This window comes from Scyliorhinus canicula, chromosome 2 (assembly GCF_902713615.1).
Source record: "Scyliorhinus canicula chromosome 2, sScyCan1.1, whole genome shotgun sequence".
Classification (NCBI taxonomy): Eukaryota; Metazoa; Chordata; class Chondrichthyes; order Carcharhiniformes; family Scyliorhinidae; genus Scyliorhinus; species Scyliorhinus canicula.
This window is the reverse complement of record NC_052147.1, coordinates 279,580,713-279,599,557: the sequence shown is the minus strand read 5'-3', so window position 1 is coordinate 279,599,557 and position 18,845 is coordinate 279,580,713. Positions and strand designations below refer to the sequence as shown.

The window sequence follows — 18,845 nt, the reverse complement described above, 5'->3', positions numbered from 1 at the left end:
TGAATTTGGGTGCATTTGAGTGCTATAGTGAGAGTTTGATGACTGAGGGATATATAGGGTTAATTTTTATCTGAAGTCTAGTCTTTCTTTTATTTAGTTAATTAACTTAAAAGTTGCTGTTTGGTTGAGAAGAAGGTGAATTTTCAATCAGCTTTAAACATAGATTATACTTACAGCTACTTGCAGCTGGAGCTTGTTAATTAGTTTATTGGATTGGGCCAGTTTTCAGAGGCTAGAGTCACAGTATAAAGGTGAGCCAGCTACAGTGCAGACTTTGTTGTTTGCATTGAGTGCTGAATTTGGGTGCAATTGAGTGCTATAGTGAGAGTTTGGTGACTGAGGGAGTTAGATGCGGAGGGAGTAAGGTGCTCCTTTTCATCTAATTTCCTACATTTCCTCAAAGAATGTGAAGGGAGCCGGGAGTTTACAGAGAGTACAGCTAATTGGGAGCAGATTCTGAGGGCAGAGTTCCAGTTGGTCCACAGGGCAGCTACATTCTGTAAGATCAGAGGGGATGGAGGCTAGGGCAGTTGAATGCTCCTGTAGGATGTGGGTGGTGAGGGATACCACCGTTGTCGCCGCTGACTACACCTGCGGGAAGTGCACCCAACTCCAGCTCCTCAGAGACCGTGTTAGGGAACTGGAGCTGGATGAACTTCGGATCATCCGGGAGGCAGAGGGGGGTCATACAGAAGAGTTACAGGGAGGTAGCCACACCCAAGGTACAGGACAAGAGTAGCTGGGTTACAGTCAGGGGAAAGAAAACGAATGGGCAGACAGTGCAGGGATCCCTCGTAGCCGTTCCCCTTCAAAACAAGTATACCGTTCTGGATGCTGTTGGGATGGGGGATGACCTATCCCAGTGGCCAGGTCTCTGGCACTGAGTCTGGCTCTGTGGCTCAGAAGGGAAGGGGGGATAATAGAAAATCAATAGTGATAGGGGACTCGATGGTTAGGGGAATGGATAGGAGATTCAGTGGTCGCGAGCGAGACTCCCGGAAGGTATGTGGCCTCCCCGGATGCCAAGGCCAGGGATGTCTCGGATCGAGTCTACAGGATTCTTAAAGGGGAGGCTGACCAGAAGTTGTGGTGCACAGAGGCACCAATGAAATAGCTAAGAAAAGGGATGAGGATCTAAAAAGTGATTTTAGGGAGTTAGGTTGGAGGCTAAAGAGCAGGACAAGCAGAGTAGTAATCTCAGGATTGCTACCGGTGCCATGTGCAAGTGAGGCAAGGAACAGAGAGCGAGTGCAGCTGAACATGTGGCTACAGGGTTGGTGCAGGAGGGAAGGCTTCAGATATGTGGATCATTGGGATTTCTTCTGGGGAAGGTGGGACCTGTACATGAAGGACGAATTGCACCTAAACTGGAGGGGCACCAATATCCTGGGAGGGGGGAGGTTTGCTCAAGCTCTTCGGGAGGGTTTAAACTACTTTGGCAGGGGGATGGGAACCAGAGCTATGGATCAGAGGATAGGGCACTGTTAATTAGGGAGTGCACCATGGCTGCAGAAAAGGAGCTCATTGAGGAGGGTTTGTCTATTGAGTCATTATGGGTGGTAGTCAGAAACAAGAAAGGAGCAGTCACTTTATTGGGAGTTTTCTGTAGACCCCCCCAATAGCAGCAGAGAGATAGAGAAACCGATTGGACGGCAGATCTTGGAAAAGCGCTGAAGTAACAGAGTTGTTGTCATGGGTGACTTCAACTTCCCTAATATTGGCTGGAACCTCCTTAGTGCAAATAGTTTGGATGGAGCAGATTTTGTCAGATATGCAGGAAGGATTCCTGACTCAGTATGGAGATAGGCCGACTAGGCGGGAGGCCATATTGGACTTGGTGCTTGGCAACGAACCAGGCCAGGAGTCAGATGTCTCGGTGGGAGAGCATTTCTGTGACAGTGCCCACAATTCCTTGACCTTTACCATAGTCATGGAGAGGGATAGGAAGAAACAGTATTGGAAGGTATTTAATTGGGGGAGGGGAAATTATGCTGCTATTAGACAGGAGCTGAGGACCATAAAGTGGGAACAATTGTTCTTGGGGAAATGCACAACAGTAATGTGTGGATTGATGAAGGAGGACTTGCTGCGAGCGCTGAATAGTTTTTCCCCACTGAGACGAGGAAGGAATGGTAAAGTGAAGGAGCCTTGGATGACAAGAGAAGTGGACCTTCTAGTCAAGAGGAAGAAGGAAACTTACATAAGGTTGAGGAAGCAAGGATCTGACTCTGTTCCAGAGAATTACAAGGTAGCCAGGAAGGAACTCAAAAATGGACGGAGGAGTGCTAGAAGGGGGCATGATAAAGCCCAGGCGGGAAGGATTAGGGAAAACCCCAAGGCGTTCTATACTTATATGAGAAATAAGAGGATGATCAGAGTGAGAGTAGGGCTGATCAGGGATAGTGGAGGGAACTTGTGCCGAGAGTCTGAGGAGATGGGGGAGGCCCTAAATGAATACTTTGCTTCAGTATTCACTGGAGAGAAGGACCTTGTTGCCCATGAGAACAGTGTGAACCAGGTTAATAGACTCGAACAGGTTGATATTAAGAAGGAGGATGTGCTGGAAATTTTGAAAAGCATCAGGATAGATATGTCCCCTGGGCCTGACGGGATATACCCAAGCTTACTACGGGAAGGGAGGGAGAAGAGTAGTACCGGATGATTATGTTGGTCCCCTGTTCAAGAAAGGGAATAGGGAAATCCCTGGGAATTACAGACCCATCAGTCTTACGTCTGTGGTGAGCAAAATATTGGAAAGGTTTCTGAGAGATAGGATTTATGATTAGTTAGAAAAACATAGTTTGATTAAAGATACATGGATCCCTCAAAGTTGCCACCCAGGTTGATAGGGTTGTTGAGAAGGCGTATGGTGTGTTGGCTTTCATTAACAGGGGGATTGAGTTTAAGAGCCGCAAGGTTTTGCTGCAGCTTTATAAAACTCTAGTTAGACCACACTTTGAATATTGTGTCCAGTTCTGGTCGCCTCATTATAGGAAGGCTGGGGATGCTTTGGAGAGGGTACAGAGGAGATTTACCAGGATGCTGCCTGGACTGGAGGGCATGTCTTATGAAGAAAGGTTGAGGGAGCTAGGGCTTTTCTCACTGGAGAGAAGAAGGCAGAGAGCTGACTTGATTGAGGTGTACAAGGTGATGAGAGGCATGGATAGAGTGGATAGCCAGAGACGTTTTCCCCAGGGTGGAAATGGCTGACACGAGGGGACAAAATGTAAAGGTGATTGGAGGAAGGTATAGGGGAGATGTCAGAGGTCGGTTCTTTACACAGAGTGGTGGGTGCGTGGAATGCACTGTCAGCAGAGGTGATGGAGTCAGAGTAATTAGGGACATTTAAGCGACTCTTAGACAGGCACATGGACAGCAGTAATTTGAAGGGGTGTAGGTTAGGTTGATCTTAGATTAGGATAAATGGTCGGCACAACATCGTGGGCTGAAGGGCCTGTACTGTGCTGTACTGTTCTATGTTCTCTGTTCTAAAAAGAAAGCTTATGATAGGCATAAAGAACAAAGCACTGCAGATAGCGTGGAATGAAGTGATAGATGAAGTGAGAGATTTTGGTGTATAGGTACACAGGTCCTGAAAGACAGCAGTTCAAGTAGACAAGGTTGTTAAGAAAGCATATGGAGTGCTCTCCTTCATTGGCAGAGGTATAAAATATAAAAGTACGGATATAATGTTTGAATTATATCGAACACTGGTGAAATGAAAATGGTGAGGCCACAATTTGAATATTGTGTGCAGTTCTGGTTCCCACATTACAGGAAGGAGGTTACTGCCCTGGAGGGAGTGCAGAGGAGGTTTACAAGCATGTCGCCAGGGCTAGGAAATGTAGCTATGAGGAGAGATTAGAGAGGTTGGGGTTATATTTTTTGGAACAAAGAAGACTGAGGGGTGACGGAATTGTGGTGTACAAAATTATGAGGGGAAGCGATAGGGTGGACAGGATAAAATTGTTTCCCCTGGGGGAGAATTCTAGAACCAGGGGACACAGATTCAAGACAAGTGGCAGAAGGTGAAGAGGCGACATGTGGGAAAACTTTCTTACGCAGAGGATTGTGGCTATCTGGAATTCGTTGCCCGAGTTGGTGGTGGAGGCAGAGACCCTAAACTCTTTTAAAAGGTACCTGGATCTGCACCTTAAGGTCAGTAAGCTCCAGGGCTGTGGACCGGGTGCTGGAAGGTGAAAATGAAAAATGAAAATTGCTTATTGTCACAAGTAGGCTTCAAATGAAGTTACTGTGAAAAGCCCCTAGGTGGGGTTAGAAAGGGCACCTAGTGGGCTGGCATGGACAAGATGGGCCAAATGGCCTCCTACTGTGTTGTAACTTTTCTATGATTCGATGATTAAAAAATAGTGACCTGGTCATTATCACGTTGCTGTTAATGGAACTTGCTGTGCGTACATTGGCTGATACGGTTCTGACATTGCAATAGTGACTACATTTCAAAAATTCCTCAGTGGCTAAAAGATGCTCGGGATGTCCTGAGATAATGAATGCTGCTTCACAGATGCAAGTCTTTCTTTATAAAAGCAACTTAATGCTCACATTATGCAGATACATCGTCCTAGTCTCAGAGCACTTTGCACAGTGAGTCAGTTTTGGGACACAATATTTTGTTTGTAACGCCACAGGAATTCTGTGCCAACTACATCCCACGGCCCATTTCTGTTTTTTTTTTGTGGTATTTGCTGTAGGAGGAATACAGTTCCAGGAAAATTACTGCCTTTCTTTGAATTGTGCACTAAGATCTTTCATGTCCACCTGAACAAGCAGATGGGACCCACATGCTGCGGTTTGTCCTTCAGTACAGGAAGAAAAGGATTTATATTTATCTAATACCATTGATGACCTCAGAACATCCCAAAACGATACACAGTCAATTAAGCACTTTTGAAGTGCAGTTTACTGCTGTAATGTAAGAGGCACAGCATCTCATTTAAGGTACCAAAAGCAACAGTGTGATATGAATCAGATAATCTGTTTAATGATATTTGAGGGGAAAATAGCGCCATGGCTTTGGTTTAAAGTCTTATCCAACAGTGCTGCAATAGTCTTTCAGTTTTTTTGCTTGAATCCACAGCCTCCTGACTCAGAGGCAAGAGTGATACTCACAGGCGCGGGAATGAATGGGATGTACATTGGGCAGCTCTGCCAGAGGAGATTAATCTGCTCTGACAGGGGCGGCACAGTAGCACAGTGGTTAGCACTGTTGCCTCACAGCGCCAGGGTCCCAGGTTCAATTCCCGGCTTGGGTCATTGTCTGTGCGGAGTCTGCACGTTCTCACCGTGTCTGTGTGGGTTTCCTCCGGGTGCTCTGGTTTCCTCCCACAAGTCCTGAAAGATATGCTTGTTAACTGAATTGGACATTTTGAATTCTCCCCCGTACCTGAACAGGCGTCGGAGTGTGGTGCCCAGGGGATTTTCACAGTAACTTTGTTGCAGTGTTAATGTAAGCCGACTTGTGACACTGATGAAGATTATTATTATTAATAAGCCAGGTGCCAACCTGAAAATCATCTGCGCTCTCTCCCTCTGCACAGTAATTTTCGTTCCTATTCAGAGTATCCTGTCGAGATTACCTTTGCACCACTATTTACCAGACCTGCAATCGGTTGTGCTCAATGGAGCGAAGCCTTAATACAGGCCAACCACTCTCTGTGTTCCCTTTATCACCAGCTACATTCTGCAAGTGCTTCAACTCAAACTAATAAGAATGCATCAATGATTTGTTCTGTCACTTTTGTCTCCTTCCAGTTAAATTTCATTGGTATCACAGTGCCCAAAGATCGTTGTTACATTCACTTCCTTGTCACTCATCATAAGTTTGCACCTGTTTGTATCAGCACCTCCAACCCTCCCAAGCAGGTGAGTGATTCCCAAGCTTTTCTGACAGGTGAGTTTGAAGCCTACATTTCGCATTTGTATTATAATTGAGTGCAGGTCATGTAATTGACTGTCTAATATTTCATTTGTATTGAATTAATTCATTTGTAAAACACAGTAGGGGGGTGGAATGGTAATTAAATGTTGAAACATAACTGATTTTTAAATAAACAATATTATTTAACCATTTATCCCGGCTCCATTTTGGTGTCTCTTCCCTATCCTGCCTCTCCCTTGAAGACTCTGCTCTGCCTGCTCAATTTCTAATTGGCACGGGAAGAAGGTGGGATATGCCATGGGTAATTTTGCGTATATGAGTGGAGGGACATTGGAGGCCAAGGCAGAGGGAGTTTCGGACATTGTGTAACTAAAGCCTTCAGGAATACGTCCTCCGAGAGGTGGCAGTCCCAGGGCCCTCTGGAATAGTTTAGCGGGTGGCTAACAATTGGTGTGACACTGTATGTTCAGCCCTTTCCTCGTATCTCACGCTCACCACAGATCTACGAGCTGTACAATGGTGGCTCGGTGCGGGTGATATATGACATCCAGCTAGATTCCGTGAAAGACGTTCAGGAGCAGAATTACGATCATCCCATCTTTCAATGTCTAAATCCACGTGGAGACATCATGCCCGGGATGACAGCTTACATTGAGTGGATTTTCTCACCACTTGAGGCTCGATCCTATTCGGTATGTAACTACTCAAGAGAAAGAAAGACTTTAATTTAGTGCCAACATTTTTGGTCCCAGGGCATTCCAAAGCACTTTACAGCGAACTATGCCCTTTTGAAGTGGCCTCACGGGGGTGGAGAGGGTGTGTGTTGGGGAGTGGAGATTATTGTGCCCTCTCTATGGGGCATGGTAAGCCTGTGTCTGAATACCTTTGTATATATGCTTCTTTATATGTGATGGCCTCCACAGGATGAGTTTGTGGATTTTTGGCTACATTTGGCTACAGGAGGGATTAAACTAGTATCCCAGGGGAGTGGGTACCTGAGCAATAGGTCAGAAGGTGAAAACATTGAGGGCGAACTAAGAAATAGGGCCACTATGGCTCTGAGGAAGAGCAGACAGGGAGATGTTGCTGAAAACAGCGGGTCTGGTGGCCTGAAGTGCATATTTTTTAATGCAAGAATTATAACAGGTAAGGCAGATGAACTTAGAGCTTGGATTAGTACTTGGAACTATGGTGTTGTTGCCATTACAGAGACCTGGTTGAGGGAAGGACAGGATTGGCAGCTAAACATCCCAGGATTTAGATGTTTCAGGCGGGATAGAGGGGGAGGTAAAAGGGGTGATGGAGTTGCGCTACTGGTTAGGGAGAATATCACAGCTGTACTGCGGGAAGACACCTCAGAGGGCAGTGAGGCTATATGGGTAGAGATCAGGAATAAGAAAGGTGCAGTCACAATGTTGGGGGTTTACTACAGGCCTCCCAACAGCCAGCGGGAGATAGAGGAGCAGATAGGTAGATAGATTTTGGAAAGGAGTAAAAACAACAGGGTTGTTGTGATGGGAGACTTTAACTTCCCTTATATTGACTGGGACTCACTTAGTGCTAGTGGCTTGAATGGGGCAGAGTTTGTAAGGAGCATCCAGGGGGGCTTCTTAAAACAATATGTAGATAGTCCAACTAGGGAAGGGGCTGTACTGGACCTGGTATTGGGGAATGAGCCCGGCCAGGTGGTAGAAGTTTCAGTAGGGGAGCATTTTGGGAATGTGCTAAATTGGGGGAGGCTAATTATAACAATATTAGACGGGAACTGAAGAACATAGATTGGGGGCGGATGTTTGAGGGTAAATCAACATCTGACATATGGGAGGCTTTCAAATGTCAGTTGAAAGGAATTCAGCACCGGCAAGTTCCTGTGAGGAAGAAGGATAAATATGGCAAATTTCGCGATCCTTGGATAACGAGAGATATTGTAGGCCTCGTCAAAAAGAAAAAAGAGGCATTTGTCAGGGCTAGAAGGCTGGGAACAGACGAAGCCTGAGTGGAATATAAGGAAAGTAGGAAGGAACTTGAGCAAGGAGTCAGGAGGGCTAGAGGGGGTCACGAAAAGTCATTGGCAAATAGGCTTAAGGAAAATCCCAAGGCTTTTTACACGTACATAAAAAGCAAGAGGGTAGCCAGGGATAGGGTTGGCCCACTGAAGAACAGAGGAGAGAATCTGTGTGGAGCCAGAGGAAATGAGCGAGGTACTAAATGAATACTTTGCATCAGTATTCACCAAAGAGAAGGAATTGGTGGATGTTGAGTCGGGAGAAGGGTGTGTAGATAGCCTGGTTCACATTGAGATCCAAAAAGACGAGGTGTTGGGCGTCTTGAAAAATATTAAGGTGGATAAGTCCCCAGGGCCTGATGGGATCTACCCCAGAATACTGAAGGAGGCAAGAGAGGAAATTGCTGAGGCCTTGACAGAAATCTTTGACTATTCTCCAGTCCTCCGGGCCATCACCTGAAGACTGAGGATCCAATGTTGTTCCTTTGTTTAAGAAGGGTAGCAAGGATAATCCAGAGAACTACAGGCCGGTGAGCCTTACGTCACTGGTAGGGAAATTATTGGAGAGAATTCTTCACGACAGGAAGCAAGGGCTCGTATTAGTGAGAGGCAGCACGATTTTGTGAAGGAGAGGTCGTGTCTCACTAATGGACATGGACAGTGACCCAGGGCGGGGTCGAACCTGAGTGCTAGGCGCCGTGAAGCAGCAGTGCTAACTACTGCGCCACCCCTGGGCCTCTACAATGGTTACCCAGAAGCTAGAAGTCATTTTAATTCTTCTAAAGTTTTCTGGGTTACTGTTGATGTAACACAATCAGAACCATCTGAAGTTTGCAATTTAAATCACTGTTCCCAGTGCAGGGCAATTTCCCCTTGGAAGTTTGCACTTCCCGGGAAATGGCCGTGCAATCCTTACCACTGGGAACCTCTAGTTATTGCCCGGGTGCTCAGAGGTTCCGACCCATTGGCTTGCATGTTGCTACTAATAACAGTGAGGCTGTCAACACCTGCTACTCTTACAGGGTAAAACTGACAGCAACATCTAGCATCTACACATGTAGCCTTAAATGCGTAATACTCAAAGTTGCTGCCAATGAAACCCTACTCTTCCACAGATTGCGCTTTTACAGATTTCCCCAATGAAATTTGCACCAAAACAATTGTATTGGCGTGAATTTAAGACAGTTGTCCACTCGTCTCGCAATAAAGGTAGATGAAGAAGCTTGCCCTCCTCGTAGATGCCTCATGGATTAGGTACCCCAAACTAGAAATCTCTGCTTATGAGCCGACAAACATTCTCTGGGTAACCGAAGGTGAAGAGAGCAGTGAAAGCCAGGCTATTACTTGGCATTCAAAGCTTAAAGAAGTTGAGAGCAAGGTAATAAGTATGAGAGCCAGGAAGTGGTCTTTCCTTTCAGGAGCACCATTTGCAGTTTGTACCATGAGAAGAGAAAATAAGGGTCATGGGGTAACGTAGAACATAGCAAAGAAAATAGGAGCTGGACTAGGCCATTCAGCCCCTTGAGCCTGCTCTGCCATTCAATATGATTATAGCTGATGCTCTATCTCATCACCATACTCCCAGCTCTCCACATTCCCCCGATAACTTTAGAGTCCAGAAATCTATCTATTTCCTTCCTAAATATATTCAATGGTTTGGCCTCCACCAACCTTCTGTGGTAGCGAATTCCACAGGTTCACCAGCCTCTGAGTGAAGAAGTTTCCCCTCATCTCAGTCCTAAATGGCCCAGGCTGTATCCTGAGACTGTGACCCTTTGGTCTCGATCCCCTCAGCCAGAGGAAACAACACCAGTCTGTACAACCCTGTCAGAATGTTATACATTTTAATTTGATCCCCTCTCATTCTTCTAAATTCCAGTGAATACAGGCCCAGTTGATCTCACCTTTCCACATACAACAATCCTGCCATCCCATTAGCCATCAGTCTGGTGAATATTTCCTGGATTTCCTTGGTGTGGTCTCACCAAGGCCCTGTACAGCTGCAGTGAGACATCCTCGCTCCTGTACTCAAGTCCTCTTGCAATGAAGGCCAACATGAAATTTACCTTCCGAGGTGCTAACTGTACCTGCATGTTTGCTTTCAGTGACTGGTGTACTAGGACACTCAGGTCCCTTTCTACATCAACATTTCCCAATCTATCACCATTAGAATAATACTCTGAAATTCTGTTTCTCCATCCGAACTAGACAACTTCATATTTATCAATGTTATACTGCATCTGCTGTGTATTTGGCCCTCGCACTCAAATTGTCTAAATTGCCTTTAAGCCTTTTTAACATCCTCCCCACCATTCATATTCCCACCAAGTTTTGTGTCGTCAACAAACTTGGAAATATTACTTGGATTCCCTCATCCAAATTATTGATGTATATTGTGAATAGTTGGGCCCCAAGCATTGCCCCCCCTCAGGAGCCCAGTAGTCACTGCCTGCCATTTCAAAAAAGACCCATTTGTTCTTACTCCCTTTCCTGTCCGCTAACCAATTCTCAATCCTTACCTCTACTCCTGTGCGCTTTAATTTTGCACACTAACATCTTGTGTGGGACTTTTATCAAAAGCCTTCTGGGAAAATCCAAATACACCACATCCACTGGTCCGCCCTTATCTCTTCTATTAGTTATATCCTCAAAAAACTCCAGTAGGTCAAACATGATTTTCCTTTCATAAATCCATGTTGACTTTGTCTAACCCCATTGATATTTTCTCAGTGTTCTGTTATTGCATCCTTTATAATAGGGGCCAGCATTTTCCCTACTCCTGATGTCAAGCTAACCAGTCTGTAATTCCCTGTTTTCTCCCTCCCTCTTTTTTTAAATCGTGGAGTTACATTTGCCACCCCCCTCAATCTGCCAGGACTATTCCAGAATCGACAGAATTTTGAAAGATGACAACCACTGCATTTATGGCTTTCAATCCCATTAATTTATCCAGCCCTATTTCTTTAGTGATACTAATTTTCTTCAATTCCTCCTTCTCGCCAGACCCATGGTTCCTTAGTATTTCTGGGAAGCTATTTGCGTCTTTCTCCGTGAAGACAGAACTCAAGTAGTTGTATAATTGGAAAGGTCAGAATATGGAACTTGCCACCAGCGGGTGTAGTTGAGGCCAATGGCATGGACACACTTGAGGGGAAGATACATGAGCACATTAGGGAGAAAAAAAAACGAAGAATCTGTTGAAAGGGTGAGGCGAATTAGGGAGGAGGCTCGTGTGGAGCATGAACAGCAGCACAGCCCAGCTGGGCTGAACGGCCTGTTTCTGTGTTGTAATATTCCATCCAATTCAAGTCTGTGTCATTTTAAGAGTTCGGGCACATGCCCAACATGTGCTTTGGGTGAAGGGGTGAAGGTCGCACTGCATTCACAATATGAATCCTATTATAATAATTCTGGCATGAGACAAAGACAACCAGATAGGCTGGAAATATGAAATAATAAAAGGAAATACTAGAAATAATCAGAGAGAAAAACAGGTTAACATTTGATAGGCAACACACTAAACGTCAAAGTCTTTCTCTTTACCTTGGTGATTGACTCACCATATGTGTTCTGCATTGGTATTTGAATGAAATATCAATTACTCATTGACTGTTGTAGCTCACTCTGTCACTGTTGGTCATCAACTTCCCTTCTTGAATTGAGAATATTTTTTGAAATGAAAATCGCTTATTGTCACAAGTAAGCTTCAAATGAAGTTACTGTGAAAAGCCCCTAGCCGCCATATTCCAGCGCCTGTTCGGGGAGCCTGGTACGGGAATTGAAATGCGCTGCTGGCCTGCCTTGGTCTGCTTTAAAAGCCAGCGATTTAGCCCAGTGTGCTTTTGGTTTTGCATGTCTTTCAATTAATTGGATTTCAACACTGTCTTTTCTCTAGGTGAATGTTCCCATTCATATCCTGAATGGTGACTCTGCCTTGGTGACCTTCACGGGAATTGGGTATGACAAGCGGACCCTCGGCAACTCTGCCTCTTTCAATGATCCATCTTCATACTTTGGGGCTCCAGCCATTCAACGAGCACCAGTCCTCGGGCAGGTGAGAGCTTGACTGACTATCGGACTATTCAGATTAACTCTTTATATCAAGGGCCTCTTTAAAACTCTTTGTGGTGCATGTTCTCTGTAAGCCCAGTAAAAGAAATAACTGCACAGAATTTCACAGGCAAGTTTGATGCCACTTGCTCATGTGGAAATAGCCTAGCAATTTGTAGCGAGGAAAAGATATGTCAGGAATTTGAATTGTCACAAGTTGCTGAACAATTTACACTCCTCTGTGGTTAGTGTTACAAAAGGGGCAACGGAGGGCAGAATTGACCCAAATTGATTCCTAAGTGATGGCTTCAATGGGTAATGAGATGCAATTCTCGACTGGTGGATTGTCACAATCCAGATCACAATCCACCTACACTTAGAAATTGTTTTGGAGCCGGGATGATTCATGCCTGAGACATCGGCAAGGATGGATCCTCTGCCACCGGGGCGCCCTTTTCCCCATCAGAGCTCAGAATAACACGACAGTCTCCCACCCCAAAGTAAGCCAAAAGCCCCCCATTCAGATCCTTCCCCCGCCCCCCACTTCAGGCCGCACCCCTTAGCTGTGCCAACCTGACACTTTTGTTGGCATCCTGGCACAGCCAGGTTAAAACTGCGAGGGTGCAAGGGAGCAGCACTCAGACAGAGCACCTGGTCTTTCTAGGAAGGACATCAGAGCAGTGGAAACCCAAGCAGAAAAAACACACTTAGAAACAACAACTGCTCTTTCTAGGAAGCACTTCAGAACAAAGAAACAGCCCATGAAAAAAGTGTGGTTCGAAACAATACCAGCTCAAAACAGAAAGAGCTTCAGAGTTAGTGGTCCCTGAAGAGCTATAAAACGAACAAAGCTAGTTGTCCTTTGAAATAGCCTGGACCTGTCAATCAAGAGGCTTGTAAAAGATAATGGACCATGAGATTGAATGTAGACAATGCAGTTCAAAGCTTTTCGGCTTCTCAGCAAGCCCAGATGCTTGAAAATGTTAACGGGAATGAAATTGAATGTGAAAAAAGCTTCAAAGGTTTCCACTATATCAAAGGGAAGATCTGACAGATGATTGACATTTAATAATAATCGCTTATTGTCACAAGTAGGCTTCAATGAAGTTACTGTGAAAAGCACCTAGTCACCACATTCCCGTGCCTGTTCGAGGAGGCCGGTACAAGAATTGAACCTGCGCTGCTGGCCTTGTTCTGCATTACAAGCCAGCTGTTTATCCCACTGTGCTAAACCAGCCCCCGTTTACCATTTACATGCTGGGAGTGACATCAAAGGTTTTAAGGCTACAGAGGGAAGACTTTTACCTTCATCTGGCAGCCCATTGATATTCATCAAAGTGCAGATCGGCTGAATGGCCTCTTTCTGTGCTGTTGAATTAATGTAAAGAAAATATATCACCGCACCCATTGTTTGCACAGTTGTACCAATTTCACAACATTGTGAGCGATTTGCTGGTCATGCCTGTGCACCACATTCCAGATTTTACTGTTTTTCGGTCCATTGTAGTTGCAGCCATTCAATTTTAAGTTGTCTAACCTATTTCAAAATTTCATACAATTCCTTTATCAGATTCTAATTTTCATCTGATTTCCTGCAGCAGCCCAGTAGAAAGCTGCCACCATTTGCATCACAAGAGGTTCACCACTGCATCACAAGAGGCTAATAAATAAAAAACAAGCAAAGACAGAATTCAGGGCTATTTTCTCTCGCAAACTTCAAAATGCCTAATTTTCTTTCTCGTTAAATGCGACAGTAAGATAAAGTTGACACTATCAGGTTGTATAGTTGTCGAAAGCTGGTGACAATGGAAAAAACAGAAACCGTTGAAGCTCTAGCACGATTAGTTTTGTGAAGCAGTGCTCTGTGGTTTGTGTGGCACTACACTGCTCTCTTTGTGCTACTTATGTAGTTCCATTGAGAGTTCCTTTTTCTTCAGTATTTGAAAGAAAAATAAAGCATAATATATGAGGTGGCTTGGAGCCGGACTGGTTTCTATGCCTGTGTGGCAAAGTACAGCTTTACTCAGCCTAGTACAGAATGTGCAAAACTCAGAGGTCAAGATTCAGCAGACTTGAGTTAAAGCGGGTTTAGTGTGGTGAACCTTGGTGCCTACAGCGCCGAGAAACATCTCGCTATTCAACGTACTTATGCAGGGGAGATTCTCTCCGCCGAGCCCGCACTTCAAGAGATTTCCTGGTGGCGAGTGTTCCTTTTTGACCAGCTGTCATAGAATCATAGAATCCTTACAGTGCAGAAGAAGGCCATTCGGCCCATCGAGTCTGCACGGGCCCTTGGAAAGAGCACCCTACTTAAGCCCGTGTCTCCACCCTATCCCTATATCCCAGTAACCCCACCTACCCTTTTGGACACTAAGAGGCAATTTAGCATGGCCAATCCACCTAACCTGCACACCTTTGGACTGTCACAGGAAATCGGAGCACCCGGAGAAAACCCATGCGGACACGGGGAGAATGTGCAGGATCCACACAGACACTCACCTGAGGCCGGAATTGAACCCAGCTCCCTGGCTCTGTGAAGCAGAAGTGCTAGCCATTGTGCCACCGTGCCACACTTGTGATCTTCCCGCCCCTTTCAGCCCCTCCCCCCTCACCCCATTTTTGCACCACCCTCACCCCCCCCAACTTTGGGGAGGCCTATAAATACCCGTCATCCCCCTTTACCTGGTAAGATGCCCCCACGGGCCCGATCTCTGGCAGTGTCAATCTGGCACCCTGGCAGTGCTATCTGGGAACCCTGGAGTGCTGGGAAACCCCGCCTGTTATCTCTCAGATGAGGCACGGTAGCACAGTGGTTAGCACTGTTGCTTCACAGCGCCAGTGTCCCAGGTTCGATTCCCAGCTTGGGTCGCTGTCTGTGCGGAGTCTGCATGTTCTCACTGTGTCTGTGTGGGTTTCCTCCCACAAGTCCCGAAAGACGTACTGTTTGGTGAATTGGACATACTGAATTATCCCTCTGTGTACCCGAACAGGCGCCGGAATGTGGCGACAAGGGGATTTTCACAGAAACTTCATTGCAGTGTTAATGTAAGCCTACGTGTGACAACAATAAAGATTATTATTATTGATACAAGATCCCATTTGCTTTAATGTGAAAATATTACAGGGGCAAACTTGAGGAAGTGCAGTGCGGTTATTCCTGGTCACCTGGATTAATATCTACTCCCAACCAATAAAACTGTTAAAACAAAAATGGTTATCTGTTCATTAACCCATTGCCTTTTCTGGGACCCTGATCACAGTAAATTATCGACCATGTTTGCTGCACCGTAACAGTGACTACTCTTTACAACTGATTTAATTGTTTGTAAAGTACTTATTGGCACGATTAAATAGCTTGTCAATGTTCAAATTTTGGAAACGTTTGTGAAGAATGGTCCCCAGGCAATGTATTGGAGAGTGTCAGCAGCAATGAGAGCAAGAAGTATTCCTAAAACGCCAGGATTTATTTTGTTGTCGCAGCTAATGTTTTTGTCAGAAGAGCGGATTTCTTTTGGAAATGTTCCCGTCTTCACAAAGTCAAGCCGCATGATCTTTCTGTACAACATTTCTGAGACAGAAGTCATTTCATACAAGTGGCACGCGATATCAACACACATCACTGAGGTGAGAGATCTACCAATTTCTCCAGAGCTTATGATCATTAAGTGATAAGATAATGGGATGAGATTTATGTTTGTGGCCCCAGTTTTTGTCTTTAGTTGATAAATGTATTTTAAAAGAATTCCTTTCTGGGCCCTTGCTGTTGTATTTTTCTGGTTGCAGCAAAAGACTTTGCACCAATTACCTTGACCGTTTTCGGAACCGGGGCTCTTGGTCCTTCATTTTCATATGCAAGGGTCCTAATGTCTCTTTAAGGAGCTGCCAGGATCATTGAGTATTTCAAGCACTGTTTGGGGTCAGGGCAGCATGCTGCTAAAGTGGCCTTTACCCCCTTTCCCCCGTGCCCCTATCAGGCTATCTGACTCCTGTCTCAGGCCAACACAAGACTTGGGTTGCATTTAGTGACCCCAAATTCACCTTCCTCCACCAAGGTTTCCTTTTCCTGCCTCCGGAACCCTACAGGCCTCTGGCTGCCTCTCATCCACCACTCCCAAAATGCTCATTTAACACCTTTTGAATTTTAAGTCTTCATACCGTCTTGGATTGTGTTTGATTTGTTTATTGGATTTGTTTATTCTCGCATGTACCGAGGTATAGTGAAAAGGATTTTTCTGCGAGCAGCTCAAACAGATCATTTTGTACATGAAAAAAAATACATAATAGGGCAGCACAAGGTACACAATGTAACTACATAGACACCGGCATCGCTGGAGCATACAGGCGTGCAGTATTAATCAGGTCAGTCCATAAGAGGATCGTTTACGAGTCTGGTAACAGCGGGGAAGAAGCTGTTTTGAATCTGTTTGTGCGTGTTCTCAGACTTTTGTATCTCCTGCCCGATGGAAGAAGTTGCAAGAGTGAGTAGGCCGGGTGGGAGGGGTCTTTGATTATGATTGGTTGCTTGGCCAATTCCATCCTCCGAGGACCTCAACTTATCTGCGAGGCCTGGATAGAGTGGACGTGGAGAGGATGTTTCCACTTGTCGGAAAAACTAGAACCAGAGGACACCATCTCAGACTAAAGGGACAATCCTTCAAAACAGAGATGAGGAGTAATTTCTTCAGCCAGAGGGTGGTGAATCTGTGGAACTCTTTGCCGCAGGAGGTTGTGGAGGCCAAATCACTGAGTGTCTTTAAGACAGAGATAGATAGGTTCTTGATCAATAAGGGGATCAGGGGTTATGGGGAGAGGGCAGGAGAATGGGGATGAGAAAATATCAGCCATGATTGAATGGCGGAGCAGACTTGATGGGCCGAGTGGCCTAATTCTGCTCCTATGTCTTATGTCCAGAATCCTGTCTCTGACATTCTTCCCATTACCAAGGCCTGCACTTTCCAAGCTCCACCATGCCTCAGCAAATGAGCTGTAAATATCTGCCTCCAAATTCCTCTGTGGCCTTGCCTGCCCATTCCTCCGTGATCATGTGCAGTCACAGGTTATTGTCTGACACTGACTTATTATTCGTTTTCCACTGGTGACAGTCTGCTCCATAAAGCGAGTCTATTCCCTCCCTGTGCAACTCCCTTCCTCCAAGACAATATGCATTTGTGTAGTACTCCTGAAGTTATAGAATCTCCCAGTGAGTTTTGCTGGTACATCCGCAGACTAAATGTGCAAAACTCAGCCTTCTGTGGAGATATTGGGCAGGTGGCCAAACGTTTGATTGAAGAGGTGGGTTTTAGAGAGTGATTTAAAGGAGAAGAGAGAAGCAGAGATGTTTAGGGAGGGGATTACAGAACTTAGGATCCAGGCAGCTGAAGACACGGTGGAGCAATGAAAATTGGGGATCTGCAAGAGGCCGTAATTGGAGGATGCAGAGGATCTTGGAGGATTGTAGAGCTGGAGAGGGTTACAGAGATAGGAAGAGGTGAGGCCGCGGAGGAAATTGAATATTATGATATTTTGTCACTCAATTCCTGTTTTTGAAACCCCCATCTCCATGGCTTTGCTTTTTCTCATTCCCCGTCAATCATTGTCTTACCTCCTGTTTGATATTCAATTATTTCTATCCATAATCTGCAGAAGCATTAAGGCATCTTTCTGTACGTGAAGCGGGCGAACAAGATGTGAGTTATGCAGTATGATTTGAGACCATTGCTCCTCATTTCGGTCCATGTACTGTGCACTGTGTCCACCTAAATCCTATTAACCTTTAGCTGCTCTTTCTATAGGTATTGAATGTTTCACCTGTCTGTGGAGTGCTTCAGCCTGGAGACAGCACACATTGTATTGTCACACTGAGATCACACAAAACCCCTTGCTTCTATGACATGGATCTAATCTGTGAGGTAACTTCTTTTAAGTTATGTATAAAAAGGAAATTGAAACTGATAGGAAACTACATCCTCAGGAATCACTGCAGGCAGCTACAACTGGCCTTAGCCCTTTTATTTTTGCCTGGAACTCCCCTGTTCCATCTCATGAAAGGATGTGTTTCCTGACATCCCTTGTGTTAGGCAAACAAAGGTAGTTTTAAGGAATTTATATTTGTACTGGTAAACATTAGAAGTAAAGTATAGTTTTAAATGGGTTTAATTTAATGTTTCCATGTAAGGAAGGGTAAAACCTAGAATTAGATTAATGCTGGACAAAGAATATAGAACATAGAACATACAGTGCAGAAGGAGGCCATTTGGCCCATCGGGTCTGCACCGACCCACTTAAGCCCTCACTTCCATCCTATCCCCGTAACCCAATAACCCCCCCCCCCCCATAACCTTTTTTTGTTTCTAAGGACAATTTATCATAGCCAATCTACCTAACCTGCACATCTTTGGACTGTGGGAGGAAACCGGAGCACCCGGAGGAAACCCACGCAGACACGGGGAGAGCGTGCCGACTCTGCACAGACAGTGACCCAGTGGGAAATTGAACCTGGGACCCTGGTGCTTTGAAGCGACAGTGCTAACCACTTGTGCTACCGTGCTGCCCTTAAAGGCATTTGTATGTGCTGGGGTTGATTCAGTTCCAACTATGCTTCCATTGTGCTTAGAGAGGGTTATGGCAGGAAGAATAAATAGAGACTGGCAGAAGTAACAATGGTTTCTTAGCAACTGGGGGCCTTTTGAGGTAGGAAGTTTTAGTTTTTAGCTGAAGAAACCAAGGAGTGAACATGTTTCAACTCTGCCAGGAGAAACTGGACAAAGGGAATGCAAAGAATCATGCTTCACAGAAAACCAGATACAGTCTAGATAACCAGGGAACTGGGACAGGAAGAATGTCTTAGGAAGACTGGAGTTAAGAGAACAGAGAACAGTTCAGAGGAGAATT

At 45.2% G+C, this 18,845-nt stretch overlaps 1 protein-coding gene across 6 annotated transcripts in view; it reads left to right on the top strand.

Annotated features, from left to right (window-relative positions):
* The window catches only part of cfap65 (cilia and flagella associated protein 65), a 212,756-nt gene that overhangs the window by 139,589 nt on the left and 54,322 nt on the right, over positions 1–18,845 (top strand). For all 6 annotated transcript variants that reach the window (XM_038790129.1, XM_038790130.1, XM_038790128.1 and 3 more), the window contains exons 22-26: positions 5,773–5,883; positions 6,400–6,591; positions 11,800–11,958; positions 15,435–15,578; positions 17,747–17,863. In XM_038790129.1, the coding sequence (XP_038646057.1) occupies positions 5,773–5,883; positions 6,400–6,591; positions 11,800–11,958; positions 15,435–15,578; positions 17,747–17,863 (723 nt within the window). The remainder of the gene's footprint in view (positions 1–5,772; positions 5,884–6,399; positions 6,592–11,799; positions 11,959–15,434; positions 15,579–17,746; positions 17,864–18,845) is intronic.